This window comes from Chiloscyllium punctatum, chromosome 47 (genome assembly GCF_047496795.1).
Source record: "Chiloscyllium punctatum isolate Juve2018m chromosome 47, sChiPun1.3, whole genome shotgun sequence".
NCBI lineage: Eukaryota > Metazoa > Chordata > Chondrichthyes > Orectolobiformes > Hemiscylliidae > Chiloscyllium > Chiloscyllium punctatum.
In genome coordinates, this window is record NC_092785.1 from 39,970,536 (window position 1) to 39,985,535 (window position 15,000).

General features: G+C 56.9%; 1 protein-coding gene across 1 annotated transcript in view; it reads left to right on the forward strand.

Moving 5' to 3' along the window:
• The window catches only part of LOC140468679 (persulfide dioxygenase ETHE1, mitochondrial-like), a 24,044-nt gene extending 10,268 nt beyond the window's left edge, over positions 1-13,776 (forward strand). Inside the window, exons 2-5 of the mRNA XM_072564754.1 lie at positions 10,824-10,953; positions 12,758-12,847; positions 13,048-13,164; positions 13,574-13,776. Coding sequence (XP_072420855.1) covers positions 10,824-10,953; positions 12,758-12,847; positions 13,048-13,164; positions 13,574-13,638 — 402 coding nt within the window. The 3' untranslated portion in view covers positions 13,639-13,776. The remainder of the gene's footprint in view (positions 1-10,823; positions 10,954-12,757; positions 12,848-13,047; positions 13,165-13,573) is intronic.
• The last annotated feature ends 1,224 nt before the right edge of the window (positions 13,777-15,000 follow it).

The following is a 15,000-nucleotide window of genomic DNA, read 5'->3' on the forward strand; positions in this document are numbered from 1 at the left end:
GGGGTCAGGTGTAATCCCTGTGTGTGTGGGGTCAGGGTGTAATCCCTGTGTGTGGGGGGTCAGGGTGTAATCCCTGTGTGTGTCTGACAGGGTGGTGTAATCCCTGTGTGAGTGGGGTCAGGGTGTAATCCCTGTGTGTGTGGGGGTCAGGGTGTAATCCCTGTGTGTGTTGGGTGTCAGGGTGTAATCCCTGTGTGTGTGGGGTCAGGGTGTAATCCCTGTGTGTGTGGGGGTCAGGGTGTAATCCCTGTGTGTGTGGTGGTCAGGGTGTAATCCCTGTGTGTGTGGGGTCAGGGTGTAATCCCTGTGTGTGTGGGGTCAGGGTGTAATCCTGTGTGTGTGGGGTCAGGGTGTAATCCCTGTGTGTGTGGGGTCAGGGTGTAATCCCTGTGTGTGTGGGGGTCAGGGTGTAATCCCTGTGTGTGTGGGGTCAGGGTGTAATCCCTGTGTGTGTGGGGTCAGGGTGTAATCCCTGTGTGTGTGTCAGGGTGTAACCAGTGTGTGGGTCAGGATCCCTGTGTGTGTTCTGACAGGGGTGTAATCCCTGTGTGTGGGGGGTCAGGGTGTAATCCTGTGTGTGTGGGGTCAGGGTGTAATCCCTGTGTGTGTGGGGTCAGGGTGTAATCCCTGTGTGTGTGGGGTCAGGGTGTAATCCCTGTGTGTGTGGGGTCAGGGTGTAATCCCTGTGTGTGTGGGGTCAGGGTGTAATCCCTGTGTGTGTGGGGTCAGGGTGTAATCCCTGTGTGTGTGGGGTCAGGGTGTAATCCCTGTGTGTGTGGGGTCAGGGTGTAATCCCTGTGTGTGTGGGGTCAGGGTGTAATCCCTGTGTGTGTGGGGTCAGGGTGTAATCCCTGTGTGTGTGGGGTCAGGGTGTAATCCCTGTGTGTGTGGGGTCAGGGTGTAATCCCTGTGTGTGTGGGGTCAGGGTGTAATCCCTGTGTGTGTGGGGTCAGGGTGTAATCCCTGTGTGTGTGGGGTCAGGGTGTAATCCCTGTGTGTGTGGGGTCAGGGTGTAATCCCTGTGTGTGTGGGGGTCAGGGTGTAATCCCTGTGTGTGTGGGGTCAGGGTGTAATCCCTGTGTGTGTGGGGTCAGGGTGTAATCCCTGTGTGTGTGGGGTCAGGGTGTAATCCCTGTGTGTGTGGGGTCAGGGTGTAATCCCTGTGTGTGTGGGGTCAGGGTGTAATCCCTGTGTGTGTGGGTCAGGGTGTAATCCCTGTGTGTGTGGGGTCAGGGTGTAATCCCTGTGTGTGTGGGGTCAGGGTGTAATCCCTGTGTGTGTGGGGTCAGGGTGTAATCCCTGTGTGTGTGGGGTCAGGGTGTAATCCCTGTGTGTGTGGGGTCAGGGTGTAATCCCTGTGTGTGTGGGGTCAGGGTGTAATCCCTGTGTGTGTGGGGTCAGGGTGTAATCCCTGTGTGTGTGGGGTCAGGGTGTAATCCCTGTGTGTGTGGGGTCAGGGTGTAATCCCTGTGTGTGTGGGGTCAGGGTGTAATCCCTGTGTGTGTGGGGTCAGGGTGTAATCCCTGTGTGTGGGGGGTCAGGGTGTAATCCCTGTGTGTGGGGGGTCAGGGTGTAATCCCTGTGTGTGGGGGTCAGGGTGTAATCCCTGTGTGTGGGGGGTCAGGGTGTAATCCCTGTGTGTGTGGGGTCAGGGTGTAATCCCTGTGTGTGTGGGGTCAGGGTGTAATCCCTGTGTGTGTGGGGTCAGGGTGTAATCCCTGTGTGTGTGGGGTCAGGGTGTAATCCGTGTGTGGGGTCAGGGTGTAATCCCTGTGTGTGTGGGGTCAGGGTGTAATCCCTGTGTGTGTGGGGTCAGGGTGTAATCCCTGTGTGTGTGGGGTCAGGGTGTAATCCCTGTGTGTGTTCTGACAGGGTGTAATCCCTGTGTGTGGGGGGTCAGGGTGTAATCCCTGTGTGTGTGGGGTCAGGGTGTAATCCCTGTGTGTGTGGGGTCAGGGTGTAATCCCTGTGTGTGGGGGGTCAGGGTGTAATCCCTGTGTGTGTGGGGTCAGGGTGTAATCCCTGTGTGTGTGGGGTCAGGGTGTAATCCCTGTGTGTGTGGGGTCAGGGTGTAATCCCTGTGTGTGTGGGGTCAGGGTGTAATCCCTGTGTGTGGGGGGTCAGGGTGTAATCCCTGTGTGTGGGGGTCAGGGTGTAATCCCTGTGTGTGTGGGGGTCAGGGTGTAATCCCTGTGTGTGTGGGGTCAGGGTGTAATCCCTGTGTGTGTGGGGTCAGGGTGTAATCCCTGTGTGTGGGGGTCAGGGTGTAATCCCTGTGTGTGTTCTGACAGGGTGTAATCCCTGTGTGTGTGGGGTCAGGGTGTAATCCCTGTGTGTGTGGGGTCAGGGTGTAATCCCTGTGTGTGTGGGGTCAGGGTGTAATCCCTGTGTGTGTGGGGTCAGGGTGTAATCCCTGTGTGTGTGGGGTCAGGGTGTAATCCCTGTGTGTGTGGGGTCAGGGTGTAATCCCTGTGTGTGTGGGGTCAGGGTGTAATCCCTGTGTGTGTGGGGGTCAGGGTGTAATCCCTGTGTGTGTGGGGTCAGGGTGTAATCCCTGTCTGTGTGGGGTCAGGGGTGTAATCCCTGTGTGTGTGGGGTCAGGGTGTAATCCCTGTGTGTGTTCTGACAGGGTGTAATCCCTGTGTGTGGGGGGTCAGGGTGTAATCCCTGTGTGTGTGGGGTCAGGGTGTAATCCCTGTGTGTGTGGGGTCAGGGTGTAATCCCTGTGTGTGTTCTGACAGGGTGTAATCCCTGTGTGTGTGGGGTCAGGGTGTAATCCCTGTGTGTGTGGGGTCAGGGTGTAATCCGTGTGTGTGTGGGGTCAGGTGTAATCCCTGTGTGTGTGGGGTCAGGGTGTAATCCCTGTGTGTGTGGGGTCAGGGTGTAATCCCTGTCTGTGGGGGTCAGGGGTGTAATCCCTGTGTGTGGGGGGTCAGGGTGTAATCCCTGTGTGTGTGGGGTCAGGGTGTAATCCCTGTGTGTGTGGGGTCAGGGTGTAATCCCTGTGTGTGTGGGGTCAGGGTGTAATCCCTGTGTGTGTGGGGTCAGGGTGTAATCCCTGTGTGTGTTCTGACAGGGTGTAATCCCTGTGTGTGTCTGACAGGGTGTAATCCCTGTGTGTGTGGGGTCAGGGTGTAATCCCTGTGTGTGTGGGGTCAGGGTGTAATCCCTGTGTGTGTGGGTCAGGGTGTAATCCCTGTGTGTGTGGGGGTCAGGGTGTAATCCCTGTGTGTGTGGGGTCAGGGTGTAATCCCTGTCTGTGTGGGGTCAGGGTGTAATCCCTGTGTGTGTGGGGTCAGGGTGTAATCCCTGTGTGTGTTCTGACAGGGTGTAATCCCTGTGTGTGGGGGGTCAGGGTGTAATCCCTGTGTGTGTGGGGTCAGGGTGTAATCCCTGTGTGTGTGGGGTCAGGGTGTAATCCCTGTGTGTGTTCTGACAGGGTGTAATCCCTGTGTGTGTGGGGTCAGGGTGTAATCCCTGTGTGTGTGGGGTCAGGGTGTAATCCGGTGTGTGTGTGGGGTCAGGGTGTAATCCCTGTGTGTGTGGGGTCAGGGTGTAATCCCTGTGTGTGTGGGGTCAGGGTGTAATCCCTGTCTGTGGGGTCAGGGTGTAATCCCTGTGTGTGGGGGGTCAGGGTGTAATCCCTGTGTGTGTGGGGTCAGGGTGTAATCCCTGTGTGTGTGGGGTCAGGGTGTAATCCCTGTGTGTGTGGGGTCAGGGTGTAATCCCTGTGTGTGTGGGGTCAGGGTGTAATCCCTGTGTGTGTTCTGACAGGGTGTAATCCCTGTGTGTGTTCTGACAGGGTGTAATCCCTGTGTGTGTGGGGTCAGGGTGTAATCCCTGTGTGTGTGGGGTCAGGGTGTAATCCCTGTGTGTGTGGGGTCAGGGTGTAATCCCTGTGTGTGTGGGGTCAGGGTGTAATCCCTGTGTGTGTGGGGTCAGGGTGTAATCCCTGTGTGTGTGGGGTCAGGGTGTAATCCCTGTGTGTGTTCTGACAGGGTGTAATCCCTGTGTGTGTGGGGTCAGGGTGTAATCCCTGTGTGTGTGGGGTCAGGGTGTAATCCCTGTGTGTGTGGGGTCAGGGTGTAATCCCTGTGTGTGTGGGGTCAGGGTGTAATCCCTGTGTGTGTGGGGTCAGGGTGTAATCCGTGTGTGTGGGGTCAGGGTGTAATCCCTGTGTGTGTGGGGTCAGGGTGTAATCCCTGTGTGTGTTCTGTCAGGGTGTAATCCCTGTGTGTGTGGGGTCAGGGTGTAATCCCTGTGTGTGTGGGGTCAGGGTGTAATCCTTGTGTGTGTGGGGTCAGGGTGTAATCCCTGTGTGTGTTCTGACAGGGTGTAATCCCTGTGTGTGTGGGGTCAGGGTGTAATCCTGTGTGTGTGGGGTCAGGGTGTAATCCCTGTGTGTGTGGGGTCAGGGTGTAATCCTGTGTGTGTGGGGTCAGGGTGTAATCCCTGTGTGTGTGGGGTCAGGGTGTAATCCCTGTGTGTGTGGGGTCAGGGTGTAATCCCTGTGTGTGTGGGGTCAGGGTGTAATCCCTGTGTGTGGGGGGGTCAGGGTGTAATCCCTGTGTGTGGGGGGTCAGGGTGTAATCCCTGTGTGTGGGGGGTCAGGGTGTAATCCCTGTGTGTGGGGGGTCAGGGTGTAATCCCTGTGTGTGGGGGGTCAGGGTGTAATCCCTGTGTGTGGGGGGTCAGGGTGTAATCCCTGTGTGTGTGGGGTCAGGGTGTAATCCCTGTGTGTGTTCTGTCAGGGTGTAATCCCTGTGTGTGTGGGGTCAGGGTGTAATCCCTGTGTGTGTGGGGTCAGGGTGTAATCCCTTGTGTGTGTGGGGTCAGGGTGTAATCCCTGTGTGTGTTCTGACAGGGTGTAATCCCTGTGTGTGTGGGGTCAGGGTGTAATCCCTGTGTGTGTGGGGTCAGGGTGTAATCCCTGTGTGTGTGGGGTCAGGGTGTAATCCCTGTGTGTGTGGGGTCAGGGTGTAATCCCTGTGTGTGTGGGGTCAGGGTGTAATCCCTGTGTGTGTGGGGTCAGGGTGTAATCCCTGTGTGTGTGGGGTCAGGGTGTAATCCCTGTGTGTGGGGGGGTCAGGGTGTAATCCCTGTGTGTGGGGGGTCAGGGTGTAATCCCTGTGTGTGGGGGGTCAGGGTGTAATCCCTGTGTGTGGGGGGTCAGGGTGTAATCCCTGTGTGTGGGGGGTCAGGGTGTAATCCCTGTGTGTGGGGGGTCAGGGTGTAATCCCTGTGTGTGGGGGGTCAGGGTGTAATCCCTGTGTGTGTGGGGTCAGGGTGTAATCCCTGTGTGTGTGGGGTCAGGGTGTAATCCCTGTGTGTGTGGGGTCAGGGTGTAATCCCTGTGTGTGTGGGGTCAGGGTGTAATCCCTGTGTGTGTGGGGTCAGGGTGTAATCCCTGTGTGTGTGGGGTCAGGGTGTAATCCCTGTGTGTGTGGGTCAGGGTGTAATCCCTGTGTGTGGGGTCAGGGTGTAATCCCTGTGTGTGTGGGGTCAGGGTGTAATCCCTGTGTGTGTGGGGTCAGGGTGTAATCCCTGTGTGTGTGGGGTCAGGGTGTAATCCCTGTGTGTGTGGGGTCAGGGTGTAATCCCTGTGTGTGTGGGGTCAGGGTGTAATCCCTGTGTGTGTTCTGACAGGGTGTAATCCCTGTGTGTGTGGGGTCAGGGTGTAATCCCTGTGTGTGTGGGGTCAGGGGTGTAATCCCTGTGTGTGTGGGGTCAGGGTGTAATCCCTGTGTGTGTTCTGACAGGGTGTAATCCCTGTGTGTGTGGGGTCAGGGTGTAATCCCTGTGTGTGTGGGGTCAGGGTGTAATCCCTGTGTGTGTGGGGTCAGGGTGTAATCCCTGTGTGTGTGGGGTCAGGGTGTAATCCCTGTGTGTGTGGGGTCAGGGTGTAATCCCTGTGTGTGTGGGGTCAGGGTGTAATCCCTGTGTGTGTGGGGTCAGGGTGTAATCCCTGTGTGTGTGGGTCAGGGTGTAATCCCTGTGTGTGTGGGGTCAGGGTGTAATCCCTGTGTGTGTGGGGTCAGGGTGTAATCCCTGTGTGTGTGGGGTCAGGGTGTAATCCCTGTGTGTGTTCTGACAGGGTGTAATCCCTGTGTGTGTTCTGACAGGGTGTAATCCCTGTGTGTGTGGGGTCAGGGTGTAATCCCTGTGTGTGTGGGGTCAGGGTGTAATCCCTGTGTGTGTGGGGTCAGGGTGTAATCCCTGTGTGTGTGGGGTCAGGGTGTAATCCCTGTGTGTGTGGGGTCAGGGTGTAATCCCTGTGTGTGTGGGGTCAGGGTGTAATCCTGTGTGTGGGGGGTCAGGGTGTAATCCCTGTGTGTGGGGGGTCAGGGTGTAATCCCTGTGTGTGTGGGGTCAGGGTGTAATCCCTGTGTGTGGGGTCAGGGTGTAATCCCTGTGTGTGTGGGGTCAGGGTGTAATCCCTGTGTGTGTGGGGTCAGGGTGTAATCCCTGTGTGTGTGGGGTCAGGGTGTAATCCTGTGTGTGTGGGGTCAGGGTGTAATCCCTGTGTGTGTGGGGTCAGGGTGTAATCCCTGTGTGTGTGGGGTCAGGGTGTAATCCCTGTGTGTGTGGGGTCAGGGTGTAATCCCTGTGTGTGTGGGGTCAGGGTGTAATCCTGTGTGTGGGGGGATCAGGGTGTAATCCCTGTGTGTGTGGGGGTCAGGGTGTAATCCCTGTGTGTGTGGGGTCAGGGTGTAATCCCTGTGTGTGTGGGGTCAGGGTGTAATCCCTGTGTGTGTGGGGTCAGGGTGTAATCCCTGTGTGTGTGGGGTCAGGGTGTAATCCCTGTGTGTGTGGGGTCAGGGTGTAATCCCTGTGTGTGGGGTCAGGGTGTAATCCCTGTGTGTGTGGGGTCAGGGTGTAATCCCTGTGTGTGTGGGGTCAGGGTGTAATCCCTGTGTGTGTGGGGTCAGGGTGTAATCCCTGTGTGTGTGGGTCAGGGTGTAATCCCTGTGTGTGTGGGGTCAGGGTGTAATCCCTGTGTGTGTGGGGTCAGGGTGTAATCCCTGTGTGTGTGGGGTCAGGGTGTAATCCCTGTGTGTTCTGACAGGGTGTAATCCCTGTGTGTGGGGGGTCAGGGTGTAATCCGTGTGTGGGGGGTCAGGGTGTAATCCCTGTGTGTGTTCTGACAGGGTGTAATCCCTGTGTGTGTGGGGTCAGGGTGTAATCCCTGTGTGTGGGGTCAGGGTGTAATCCCTGTGTGTGTGGGTCAGGGTGTAATCCCTGTGTGTGGGGGGTCAGGGTGTAATCCCTGTGTGTGTGGGGTCAGGGTGTAATCCCTGTGTGTGTGGGGTCAGGGTGTAATCCCTGTGTGTGTGGGGTCAGGGTGTAATCCCTGTGTGTGTGGGGTCAGGGTGTAATCCCTGTGTGTGTGGGGTCAGGGTGTAATCCCTGGTGTGGGGGGGGGTTGGGGGGGGGGGGGGGGGGGGGGGGGGGGGGGGGGGGGGGGGGGGGGGGGGGGGGGGGAGGGGGTCGGGGGGGGGGGGGTGGGTGGCGGGGGGGGGGTGGGGGGTGGGCGGGGGGGGGGGGAGGGGTCGGGGGGGGGGGGGGGAGGGGGGGGGGGGGGGGGGGTTGGGGGGGGGGCGGGGGGGGGCGGGGGGGGGGGGGGGGCGGTGTGGGTGGGGGTCGGGGGTGGGGGGGCGGGGGGGGGGGCGGGGTCGGGGGGGGGGGGGGGGGCGGTGGTGGGGGGGGGGCGGGGGGGGGGGGGGGGGGGGGGGGGGGGGAGGGGGGGGGGTGGGCGGGGGGGGGGGGGGGGGCGTGGGGGGGGCTGGGGGGCGGGGGGGGGGGGGGGGGTTGGGGGGGGGGGGGGGGGGGGGGGGGGGGGGTCAGGGTGTAATCCCTGTGTGTGTGGGGTCAGGGTGTAATCCCTGTGTGTGTGGGGTCAGGGTGTAATCCCTGTGTGTGTGGGGTCAGGGTGTAATCCCTGTGTGTGTGGGGGGTCAGGGTGTAATCCCTGTGTGTGTTCTGACAGGGTGTAATCCCTGTGTGTGTGGGGTCAGGGTGTAATCCCTGTGTGTGTGGGGTCAGGGTGTAATCCCTGTGTGTGTGGGGTCAGGGTGTAATCCCTGTGTGTGTGGGGGGTCAGGGTGTATCCCTGTGTGTGTGGGGTCAGGGTGTAATCCCTGTCTGTGTGGGGTCAGGGTGTAATCCTGTGTGTGTGGGGTCAGGGTGTAATCCCTGTGTGTGTGGGGTCAGGGTGTAATCCCTGTGTGTGGGGTCAGGGTGTAATCCCTGTGTGTGTGGGGTCAGGGTGTAATCCCTGTGTGTGTGGGGTCAGGGTGTAATCCCTGTGTGTGTGGGGTCAGGGTGTAATCCCTGTGTGTGTTCTGACAGGGTGTAATCCCTGAGTGTGTGGGGTCAGGGTGTAATCCCTGTGTGTGGGGGTCAGGGTGTAATCCCTGTGTGTGGGGGTCAGGGTGTAATCCCTGTGTGTGTGGGGTCAGGGTGTAATCCCTGTGTGTGTGGGGTCAGGGTGTAATCCCTGTGTGTGTTCGGTCAGGGTGTAATCCCTGTGTGTGTGGGGTCAGGGTGTAATCCCTGTGTGTGTGGGGTCAGGGTGTAATCCCTGTGTGTGTTCTGACAGGGTGTAATCCCTGTGTGTGTGGGGTCAGGGTGTAATCCCTGTGTGTGTGGGGTCAGGGTGTAATCCCTGTGTGTGTGGGGTCAGGGTGTAATCCCTGTGTGTGTTCTGACAGGGTGTAATCCCTGTGTGTGGGGTCAGGGTGTAATCCCTGTGTGTGTGGGGTCAGGGTGTAATCCCTGTGTGTGTGGGGTCAGGGTGTAATCCGTGTGTGTGTGGGGTCAGGGTGTAATCCCTGTGTGTGTGGGGTCAGGGTGTAATCCCTGTGTGTGTGGGGTCAGGGTGTAATCCCTGTCTGTGGGGTCAGGGTGTAATCCCTGTGTGTGGGGGGTCAGGGTGTAATCCCTGTGTGTGTGGGGTCAGGGTGTAATCCCTGTGTGTGTGGGGTCAGGGTGTAATCCCTGTGTGTGTGGGGTCAGGGTGTAATCCCTGTGTGTGTTCTGACAGGGTGTAATCCCTGTGTGTGTGGGGTCAGGGTGTAATCCCTGTGTGTGTGGGGTCAGGGTGTAAATCCCTGTGTGTGTGGGGTCAGGTGTAATCCCTGTGTGTGTTCTGACAGGGTGTAATCCCTGTGTGTGTGGGGTCAGGGTGTAATCCCTGTGTGTGTGGGGTCAGGGTGTAATCCCTGTGTGTGTGGGGTCAGGGTGTAATCCCTGTGTGTGTGGGGTCAGGGTGTAATCCCTGTGTGTGTGGGGTCAGGGTGTAATCCGTGTGTGGGGTCAGGGTGTAATCCCTGTGTGTGTGGGGTCAGGGTGTAATCCCTGTGTGTGTTCTGTCAGGGTGTAATCCCTGTGTGTGTGGGGTCAGGGTGTAATCCCTGTGTGTGTTCTGACAGGGTGTAATCCCTGTGTGTGTGGGGTCAGGGTGTAATCCCTGTGTGTGTGGGGTCAGGGTGTAATCCCTGTGTGTGTGGGGTCAGGGTGTAATCCCTGTGTGTGTGGGGTCAGGGTGTAATCCCTGTGTGTGTGGGGTCAGGGTGTAATCCCTGTGTGTGGGGGGGTCAGGGTGTAATCCCTGTGTGTGGGGGGGTCAGGGTGTAATCCCTGTGTGTGGGGGGTCAGGGTGTAATCCCTGTGTGTGGGGGGTCAGGGTGTAATCCCTGTGTGTGGGGGGTCAGGGTGTAATCCCTGTGTGTGGGGGGTCAGGGTGTAATCCCTGTGTGTGGGGGGTCAGGGTGTAATCCCTGTGTGTGTGGGGTCAGGGTGTAATCCCTGTGTGTGTGGGGTCAGGGTGTAATCCCTGTGTGTGTGGGGTCAGGGTGTAATCCCTGTGTGTGTGGGGTCAGGGTGTAATCCCTGTGTGTTCTGACAGGGTGTAATCCCTGTGTGTGGGGGGTCAGGGTGTAATCCCTGTGTGTGTGGGGTCAGGGTGTAATCCCTGTGTGTGTGGGGTCAGGGTGTAATCCCTGTGTGTTCTGACAGGGTGTAATCCCTGTGTGTGGGGGGTCAGGGTGTAATCCCTGTGTGTGTGGGGTCAGGGTGTAATCCCTGTGTGTGTGGGGTCAGGGTGTAATCCCTGTGTGTTCTGACAGGGTGTAATCCCTGTGTGTGGGGGGTCAGGGTGTAATCCCTGTGTGTGGGGTCAGGGTGTAATCCCTGTGTGTGTGGGGTCAGGGTGTAATCCCTGTGTGTGTGGGGTCAGGGTGTAATCCCTGTGTGTGTGGGGTCAGGGTGTAATCCCTGTGTGTGTGGGGTCAGGGTGTAATCCCTGTGTGTGTGGGGTCAGGGTGTAATCCCTGTGTGTGTGGGGTCAGGGTGTAATCCCTGTGTGTGTGGGGTCAGGGTGTAATCCCTGTGTGTGGGGTCAGGGTGTAATCCCTGAGTGTGTGGGGTCAGGGTGTAATCCCTGAGTGTGGGGGGTCAGGGTGTAATCCCTGTGTGTGTGGGGTCAGGGTGTAATCCCTGTGTGTGTGGGGTCAGGGTGTAATCCCTGTGTGTGGGGGGTCAGGGTGTAATCCCTGTGTGTGTGTGGGGTCAGGGTGTAATCCCTGTGTGTGTGGGGTCAGGGTGTAATCCCTGTGTGTGTGGGGTCAGGGTGTAATCCCTGTGTGTGTGGGGTCAGGGTGTAATCCCTGTGTGTGGGGTCAGGGTGTAATCCCTGTCTGTGTGGGGTCAGGGTGTAATCCCTGTGTGTGGGGGGTCAGGGTGTAATCCCTGTGTGTGGGGGGTCAGGGTGTAATCCCTGTGTGTGGGGGGTCAGGGTGTAATCCCTGTGTGTGTTCTGACAGGGTCTGGATGTCCGTGCGACCCCCGGCCACACTAATGGCTGTGTCACGTACGTCCTGAACGACTGCAGCATCGCGTTCACCGGAGACGCGCTCCTCATCCGAGGCTGCGGCAGGACAGACTTTCAGCAAGGTACCCTCGTCACACAGTCAGGGACCAGGCAGCTGCCTCAGGGAGAGGGGGGGGGGGGGAACTGTGTGTGAGAGAGAGAGGGGGGACTGTGTGTGAGAGAGAGAGGGGGGACTGTGAGAGAGAGAGGGGGGGACTGTGAGAGAGAGAGAGAGGGGGGACTGTGTGTGAGAGAGAGAGAGGGGGGGACTGTGTGTGAGAGAGAGTCGTGGGGGAATGAGAGACACCAATCAGTGTACAGATATCTCCCTGAGAGAGAGAGGGGACTGAGAGACACCAGTCAGTGTACAGATATCTCCCAGAGAGAGAGAGGGGACTGAGAGACACCAGTCAGTGTACAGATATCTCCCTGAGAGAGAGGGGACTGAGAGACACCAGTCAGTGTACAGATATCTCCCTGAGAGAGAGGGGACTGAGAGACACCAGTCAGTGTACAGATATCTCCCTGAGAGAGAGGGGACTGAGAGACACCAGTCAGTGTACAGATATCTTCCTGAGAGAGAGAGGGGACTGAGAGACACCAGTCAGTGTACAGATATCTCCCTGAGAGAGAGAGAGAGAGAGGGGACTGAGAGACACCAGTCAGTGTACAGATATCTCCCTGAGAGAGAGAGGGGACTGAGAGACACCAGTCAGTGTACAGATATCTCCCTGAGAGAGAGAGGGGACTGAGAGACACCAGTCAGTGTACAGATATCTCCCTGAGAGAGAGGGGACTGAGAGACACCAGTCAATGTACAGATATCTCCCTGAGAGAGAGGGGACTGAGAGCCACCAGTCAGTGTACAGATATCTCCCTGAGAGAGAGAGGGGACTGAGAGACACCAGTCAGTGGACAGATATCTCCCTGAGAGAGAGAGGGGACTGAGAGACACCAGTCAGTGTACAGATATCTCCCTGAGAGAGAGGGGGGACTGAGAGACACCAGTCAATGTACAGATATCTCCCTGAGAGAGAGGGGGGACTGAGAGACACCAGTCAGTGTACAGATATCTCCCTGAGAGAGAGGGGACTGAGAGACACCAGTCAGTGTACAGATATCTCCCTGAGAGAGAGAGGGGACTGAGAGACACCAGTCAATGTACAGATATCTCCCTGAGAGAGAGGGGGGACTGAGAGACACCAGTCAGTGTACAGATATCTCCCTGAGAGAGAGGGGGGACTGAGAGACATCAGTCAGTGTACAGATATCTCCCTGAGAGAGAGGGGGGACTGAGAGACACCAGTCAGTGTACAGATATCTCCCTGAGAGAGAGGGGGGACTGAGAGACACCAGTCAGTGTACAGATATCTCCCTGAGAGAGAGGGGGGACTGAGAGACACCAGTCAGTGTACAGATATCTCCCTGAGAGATAGGGGACTGAGAGACACCAATCAGTGTACAGATATCTCCCTGAGAGGGGACTGAGAGACACCAGTCAGTGTACAGATATCTCACTGAGAGAGAGAGGGGGGACTGAGAGACACCAGTCAGTGTACAGATATCTCCCTGAGAGAGAGAGAGAGAGAGAGGGGACTGAGAGACACCAGTCAGTGTACAGATATCTCCCTGAGAGAGAGAGGACTAAGAGACACCAGTCAGTGTACAGATATCTCCCTGAGAGAGAGAGAGAGGGGACTGAGAGACACCAGTCAGTGTACAGATATCTCCCTGAGAGAGAGAGGGGACTGAGAGACACCAGTCAGTGTACAGATATCTCCCTGAGAGAGAGGGGACTGAGAGACCCCAGTAGTTGACCGTGCTCTGTGTGTATGCTGTGTACCTGCCATGTTACATTTATTATTGCCAGTGTGTTCTCTCCCCCAGGAAGCTCGGAGTCGCTGTACCACTCTGTGCACAGTCAGATTTTCACTCTCCCTGATCAGTGTCTCCTCTACCCAGCCCATGATTACACAGGTAAGGAGGGGCACTTACTGACCCGACATTCGTCTGCCCCGACCCCTCACCTACCCCGTTTTCCCCCCCCCGTGCCGCTCCCTCCCCCCTGCCTTTCCCTCTCCTTCGCGCGTCCTGCCCCCTACCCCTCACCAACCCCGTTCCCTCTCCCTCGCGCGTCCTGCTGCTCAGTCTCGACACTCTCTTGCTTCCTCTTGCAGGTCAAACGGTCACCACGGTGGGTGAGGAGAAACGACTGAATCCACGCCTCTCCAAATCCCTCTCGGAGTTCATCGCGATCATGAACAACCTGAATCTGCCCTATCCCAAACAGATCGGTTCGTACAGACCCCTTCACTCTGTACCTCACCCTGGGCTGGCCCTGTCCTGGGAGTGTTTGATGGGGGAGAGTGTAGAGGGAGATTTACTCTGTACCTCACCCCGGGCTGGCCCTGTCCTGGGACCGTCTGATACGGGACAGTGTAGAGGGAGCTTTACTCTGTATCTCACCCCGTGCTGTCCCTGTCCCTGGGAGTGTTTGATGGGGGGACAGTGTAGAGGGAGCTTTACTCTGTATCTAACCCCGGGCTGTCCCTGTCCTGGGAGTGTTTGATGGGGGGACAGTGTAGAGGGAGCTTTACTCTGTATCTAACCCCGTGCTGTCCCTGTCCCTGGGAGTGTTTGATGGGGGACAGTGTAGAGGAAGCTTTACTCTGTGTATCTAACACGTACCTTGTCCCATTTCAGATGAAGCTCTCCCAGCAAATATGGTGTGTGGCCTTCAGGGTAATCCTGGTGAGCCGCACCGATAAAGATTCCGAACTATACTTACGGGCCACTGATGATCTGGTGAGGTTTCGACACTCCTGGTTCCTGTCCGAAATGTTTTGTATTGAATTCCTGTCCCTCTCTGTCTCTCTCCTGATCAATAAAGGAGACGCAGGCCTTTCTCTCGTGTGTGCACCCCGTTGTTTTGGGTTTGAGGCTCTTGGCTGTGGCACCACCTCTCCCCTTTGGCGATAGGTCGGGGATTTGCCTTTTGGGGAAAGGGTTCACACTCGGCTTGGCCAAAGTTACCGAACACAGAGGGAGCACAACTCCGACAGCGACTACATCCCCACTGACGGCCGGACAGCTCATTCCCGAAAGGTCGGGAAACCCGGCAGATTCACAGGTCCACACCCACCCTCTGAAGGGTAACCCACCCCGACCCTATTACACGACATTTACCCCTGACTAATGCACCTAACCTACACATCCCTGAACACTATGGGGTAATTTAGCATGGCCAATCCACCCTAACCTACACATCCCTGAGCACTATGGGTAATTTAGCATGGCCAATCCACCCGAACCTACACATCCCTGAGCACTATGGGTTAATTTAGCATGGCCAATCCACCCTAACCTACACATCCCTGAACACTATGGGTAATTTAGCATGGCCAATCCACCCTAACCTACACATCCCTGAACACTATGGGTAATTTAGCATGGCCAATCCACCCTAACCTACACATCCCTGAACACTATGGGGTAATTTAGCATGGCCAATCCACCCTAACCTACACATCCCTGAACACTATGGGTAATTTAGCATGGCCAATCCACCCTAACCTACACATCCCTGAACACTATGGGTAATTTAGCATGGCCAATCCACCCTAACCTGCACATCCCTGAACACTATGGGTAATTTAGCATGGCCAATCCACCCTAACCTACACATCCCTGAACACTATGGGGTAATTTAGCATGGCCAATCCACCCTAAACTACACATCCCTGAACACTATGGGGTAATTTAGCATGGTCAATCCACCCTAACCTTCACATCCCTGAACACTATGGGTAATTTAGCATGGCCAATCCACCCTAAACTACACATCCCTGAACACTATGGGGTAATTTAGCATGGCCAATTCACCCTAACCTACACATCCCTGAACACTATGGGTAATTTAGCATGGCCAATCCACCCTAACCTACACATCCCTGAACACTATGGGTAATTTAGCATGGCCAATCCACCCTAACCTACACATCCCTGAACACTATGGGTAATTTAGCATGGCCAATCCACCCTAAACTACACATCTTTGGACTGTGGGAGGAAGCCCACGCAGACGCGGGGAGAATGTACAAACCCCACACAGACAGTCGCCCCCGAGGCTG